Below are 5,173 nucleotides of genomic sequence, written 5' to 3'. Positions count from 1 at the left end.
TGCCGCAGCAGCCAGAGCTCAGCATCGCCTGGGCCCCAGCAGCCCTAGAGCTGCAGCGGCCGCAGAGCCGGGGTGGATGTTTCGGGCATCCTGGAGCTGCTGGCTCCCTGTGGCCCAGCACCCCTGGGCTGTGGCCAGGCCACAGCAGCTGCCACGCTGTCCGCTTCCACCACCCTCGGCATGGACCACGGCTCCAAGGGGAGCTGCAGCTCTGTGCAATGCCCAGCCCTGGCTGGCACCATCACACTGTGTGCACCGACCTACCTTGGGGAGGCGGTGGGAGCCCCGGTCCCAGAGGAGGAGAGCGGCCATGGGCACCCCTCAGCACTTTGGGTGGCATCCTGGATGGAGTCACCCAAAATCACTACTAGGGGCTGTTTTTCAGAGGCTTTGAGTCCACCTTCGGCAGCGTTGCAGTGCTGAAATGAGAGCTGAGCTCCTCCGAAAACCTGACCCTGCGCACGCGACATCCCAGGCATGGGGAGGGCAGGTCCCGGTGTGGCGGCAGAGCCCCTCCGAGGATGCACTCGACGGCCAGACATGGACTGCCCTCACTGGCGGGGACGGGGGCAGCGGTGGCCCCGTCCCCGTCAGAGCCCGCCGGGCGGCAGTGCCAGGCTGAGGTTGAGGAAGCCCCCATAGCGGAAGGGGGGCAGGCGGGGGGCACAGGCAGCGGCGGGGGGCAGGCAGGCGAGGGGGTTGGCCCCGCACGCCCCGGCATCCTGCTCGCTGCTGAAGTAGATGCTGTCGGGCGAGTCCACCGAGGGGTCCTCGTCGAAGTAGTTGTAGGGCCTCAGGAAAAAGCCAACACCGTTCCCCACGGTCACTGTGTTGGGGACGTCTTCAGCGTGGGGGACGTGCAGGAACCCCAAGGATATCCAGGCGACCAGGTCCTGGGCAGGAGGGGAGCCAGGCGTCCTGTCAGGCTGAGCGGGACCCTTTCAGCCTGGCAGCCGCCCGGTTTGGCCAGAGGACGGGTGAAGCCTCTGGCCAGGGCAGGAGCCGGGGCGGGCGCCCGTGGTGCTCAGCTCCCCTCCGCCCAGGGGACCCTGGCTCACCTTGTTGGTGATGGTCTCGTTGTTGATGAAGTCAGCGAAGGCGACGGTGGGCGTCCAGGGATCGTTCTGGTTGTAGATGCTGGTGCTGGTGGGCTCCTCCTCCTTCCGCCGGGTGACGGCCAGCTGGTACCTGCCAGCACGGGAAGCAGAGGGGCTCGTCCGTGCTGGTGCGGGGCAGGGCAGCCATGGCATTGCTGCCTGGGGATGCACTGGCAAAGTGGGGCTGGATGCATCCCTGGCACGCGCCGGGGGACCTGGTCTGCCCTGCGTCAGGGAGGGAAAGGGCTGGCAGGGACCAGCGTGGCAGCAACGGGCAGCAGCCGGCACCTTCGAGCTTTCAGGGGATCGCTTGCTGCCTGCGGCTGCTCCAGCCCTGCTGGGAAACACAAACGCATCCCGGCACAGACACTGCTGCTCGCTGCCCGACGCACTCACTTCAGCCCCAGCCACTTTTAACTCCTACAGCCTCCCCCAGAACGTGAGCTGTTAAATTTCACCCTGGCAGCGAGCCAGTTCTGTGTTTATCCCAAGCACTTTCCAAAAGACATTCTGTCCTCACGTGAAGATGTCAAGACCCGGGGATGCCAGTGCTTCCCTTGGGAGTTCATCCTACATCCCTCACAGGGAAAAACACATGTGATTGCTCTAAATTAATCTTATCTGGGGTCAGATTCCTGCCTGTGGAACAGATGTCACTGAGCAACGTTTCAAGGGATTTTCAGAGCCAAAAAATATGCATGTTTGCTGTTTAACCCTTCCCTGCAGCCTGGCACAGGCTTGCTGGGAGGCAGCAGCCCCCCCTCCGCTGGCGGGCAGGAGCAGCCAGAGACACGGTGGCAGGGTGGCAGGAGAGTGGGTGGGGGCCACGTGCACCCCAGCCCTGGCACCCACCTGCCCCAGCTGATGGACCTCTCCATGGGGCTGCTGGCGGGCAGGTGCTCCCCGGCGAAGCTGGTGATCTGGATTCGGTAGCTGCGCGGATGCCCCCACTTGTTGGGATTGGGGCTGGCAAAGGAGAGGTAGCGGGGCATGGGGGCATTGAGCGGGAACGCCGCCTCGTCCTCCCTCTCCAGCCTTTCCCTGCGGAGGTACGGCCGCTCGATGGTGTTCTGCATGCTCCAGGGTTCTTTCACGAGCTCGTACCCCATGTCCTGGGTCTCCAGGGAGTTCAGCTGCCCTGTGAAGCAGAAGGGAAAACCCTCTCGAGCTCCGCGCCCCGGGCAGAGCCGCAGCCATGCACAAAGGCGCCCAGACCTACCGTCAACATCCAGGTCCACCTTGTAGTGGATGTGGTGGAGGTGCATCGTCCCCAGCGTGTGGGGCCCAACCCTGTTGCCGTAGTCGATGCCTCGGCCATAGAAGAAGGAGGAGCTGATGTAGCCGGTGGCGTGCACCCGGACCTCCACGGCCCCGCTGCCATGGAACATGAAGTCCCAGATGTAGTCGTAGTTGATGAGAGTGGAGACGGCACGGATGACCAGCATGTTTTTCCGCAGCCCGCCGTAGTACAGGGACTGCAAGTCAGAGAAGTGGCGCCGCAGAGGGATGGCAGCGTCATGCTCAAAAATGCAGAGCGAGTTTTGGTTGGTTTTGGGGGTCTCTGACTCTGCCAGGTAGTGCCGGTCCACGTAGGTCGCCGTGTAGGGGCAGTCGAGGCCCCGGACAAGCTCGTAGGCAAACCTGCCGATGCCGAAGCTCCCATCGAGGTAGCGGGTCGACATGCCCCCGGGGCAGTTGGAGCCGTACAGGGCTAAGGCTTCCTGGAGACTCAGCTCATAGACAATCCTCTCCCCGCGGTATCTGATGTCAAAGAGGCGCGGGCCGGAGTTGGGGTTCATGCCAAAGGCGATGCTCCAGCCCTGGAAGGTGACACGGTTGTCCCTGACGCTGTAGCGGGGACCCTGGGGCTCATACTGCAGCGGACCTGGGGAGCCGGGCGGGTGCCGGGGTCTCATCGAGCCCAGCACCGCTTCAGCCCGGGGCTTCTTGATCCTGACGACCTCCAGCAAGTTGGCCACAAACGCATCCTCCAGATCCCCCGTGCTGGCAAAGTACCGGCCATTGTAGAAGACTTGGCGCAGCTGCCAGCGGGACATGTGGAGGTCCCTGTGCTCCACCAGCACCTCCAGCCCCACCGGCGAGAGGTAGTAGCCGGTGCCGGCCACGTTGTGGAAGAGGACAAACCAAGTTGCACGGTCGCCGGACTTGAAGCCCCGCGGGGCCGTCGTGAGGATGGCCAGATCGGTCCCATCGGACTCGCAGCACATGGCGAGGAAGCGTGGTGCCCTTCTCAGCTCCCGCTGGATGAGGGCGTGGATATCCACGTACTCCTTGCCGGTAACGGGTCTGCGGTGGTACGGCACCTTCCCCCCGTACTTCTGCACCGTGACGTCCCGGTGATACACTGGCGTTGGCAGCGGACCCACCACGTACTCGGTGACATTGGGGTCTGGCTGGTTCCCAAAGTACAGCACAGCCAGCGCCTCCCGGGGGGGGCGAGCCCCCCCGCCATCCAGGAACTGCAGCACCTCTGCCTTGGCGGGGACCTGCACGTCGACGGAGGCGATGCAGTTGTCGGAGGGTTTTGCACGCGAGGCGTCAACCAGCTGCACCCCAAGGTTTCCCTGCAGGTACCGCACCACTTGCACCATCTCTTCGGGTGTCAGATCGGCAAAGACCAGGCTCTGGCCGTCATCGGTGTCCTCCTGCTCCGGGGGCTGGTGCTGGCAGGTGCTGGGGGCCTTTCCTCTGGTCAGCAACACACAGACTAAGGCAAATATCGTGGCTAAAGCCAGAATGAGGAGGATGAGCACCGTTTTCACGTTCATGTCTGCTGAGGCACTGAGAGCTCCCGCAGTCTGGCAGGGCGGGTTTCCAGCTGCAGAATCCTCCCAGCGACCCGCTGACAGAAGGGGCTGGGTTTGGTTGGGCTTGGTTTTTTCCCCCGTTTTCTCAACAGGGAACAGCCTGGAGCAGCTCGCAGGGAGGGCGCAGGGGGATGTTCTCAGACATGCCCAGGATTTGCTGGGAACCATAAAAGGCAACTTTGTTCTGCTTCCCCCAGCGGGTCATAATTTTAAGTAAACTTAATGCTTCTGCATCTGTCCTTCCCCTCTTGCCCCACATGCTACACTGCAGACCTTGAGAGGATGGATCCAGTCACTTGGGGGAAAACAAATGCAACTCCCCGCACCTACTTCTCTTAACCCCGCAGACACAAACAGCCGGGCAGGCAGCAGAGACCAGAAGGATGATGCTCCTCCGTGCAGAGCAGTGCTAAGCACAGCACCGTGGCCCCATCCTGCCGCAGCCCCACCATCACCAGCAACGATTCTACAGCCTGTGCAGAGACATCGCAGCATTGCATGCTGCTGCTGCTGCTGACCCCATGTGTGGCAAGGCACCGGTCCTGCAGCCAGGAGGGAGGGAGGGGACAGCTGCTCATCACCCCCCAAAGATGCCTCCTGATACTGGGCTACGTTCTGGCATAGATGAGGCTGTGAGGAGTGGGACGAGGGCTCCGGAGCCCGCCCAGCATCCTGGCAAATAGGCAGTGGCACTGGCCGTGCTGCACCGCCAGCAGCCGCACGGCTCCCGTGCCCTGGCTCGAGCCTGGAGCAGGGCTCTCGTGTGAACCTGGCCAGCATCGGGCTGCCTGCGGGGCTGAAGTTCGGCTGGTTCACGCAGAGGCACCCATGGGGATGGTGCTGGCGCAGGGACAGCGAGACCCATCCCTGCCATAGTCCCCTCCGCTCCCCTCACCTGCACCCAGCGGTGAGTGCCCGAGAGCTGCAGCCCAAGTCCATCCTGGCTCTGTCCCCAGCCTCACCCTGAGCACCCGCAGAGCTCGGTGCCAGGACCCACCTCGGTGCCCCCAGAGCCCCAGGACTCCCCGTCCCATCCCTCCTGCCCTCCGGCTGGACCGTCCCTGTGCCTGCATGGGTGCCCAGAGCCTCGCTGCTGAGCTGGTTTGTGGATGCAGGAAACGGCGGAGACCCAGCATCGTCCACCCAGCAGATGCTGCTGTAAGTCGTAAGAACGAGACACTCGAGAGAGCACTGGAGCAGAACCATTTTCATTTTTTTGACCTGAGATAGACACTACACAGCGCTTGC

The 5,173-nt window shown here is 63.2% G+C and overlaps 1 protein-coding gene across 2 annotated transcripts; it reads right to left on the bottom strand.

The window, feature by feature from the left end:
* Positions 1–585: 585 nt before the first annotated feature.
* On the bottom strand, positions 586–3,895 carry LOC127026437 (membrane primary amine oxidase-like). 2 transcript variants are annotated; one of them, XM_050911681.1, is made up of 5 exons: positions 2,317–3,895; positions 2,035–2,235; positions 1,946–1,949; positions 1,059–1,188; positions 586–893 (listed from the first exon to the last, which is right to left on the bottom strand). In XM_050911681.1, the coding sequence occupies exons 1-5, from the start codon at positions 3,884–3,886 to the stop codon at positions 591–593; spliced, it is 2,208 nt and encodes a 735-aa protein (XP_050767638.1). In that variant the 5' UTR covers positions 3,887–3,895; the 3' UTR covers positions 586–590. The 2 variants fall into 2 exon arrangements, with proteins under 2 accessions (XP_050767638.1, XP_050767637.1); XM_050911680.1 differs by lacking the exon at positions 1,946–1,949 and having other exon boundaries at positions 1,950–2,235.
* Positions 3,896–5,173: the final 1,278 nt, after the last annotated feature.

Source organism: Gymnogyps californianus, chromosome 28 (assembly GCF_018139145.2).
Source record: "Gymnogyps californianus isolate 813 chromosome 28, ASM1813914v2, whole genome shotgun sequence".
In the NCBI taxonomy this organism is placed as follows: domain Eukaryota; kingdom Metazoa; phylum Chordata; class Aves; order Accipitriformes; family Cathartidae; genus Gymnogyps; species Gymnogyps californianus.
This window is presented reverse-complemented; position numbering and strand designations above follow the sequence as displayed.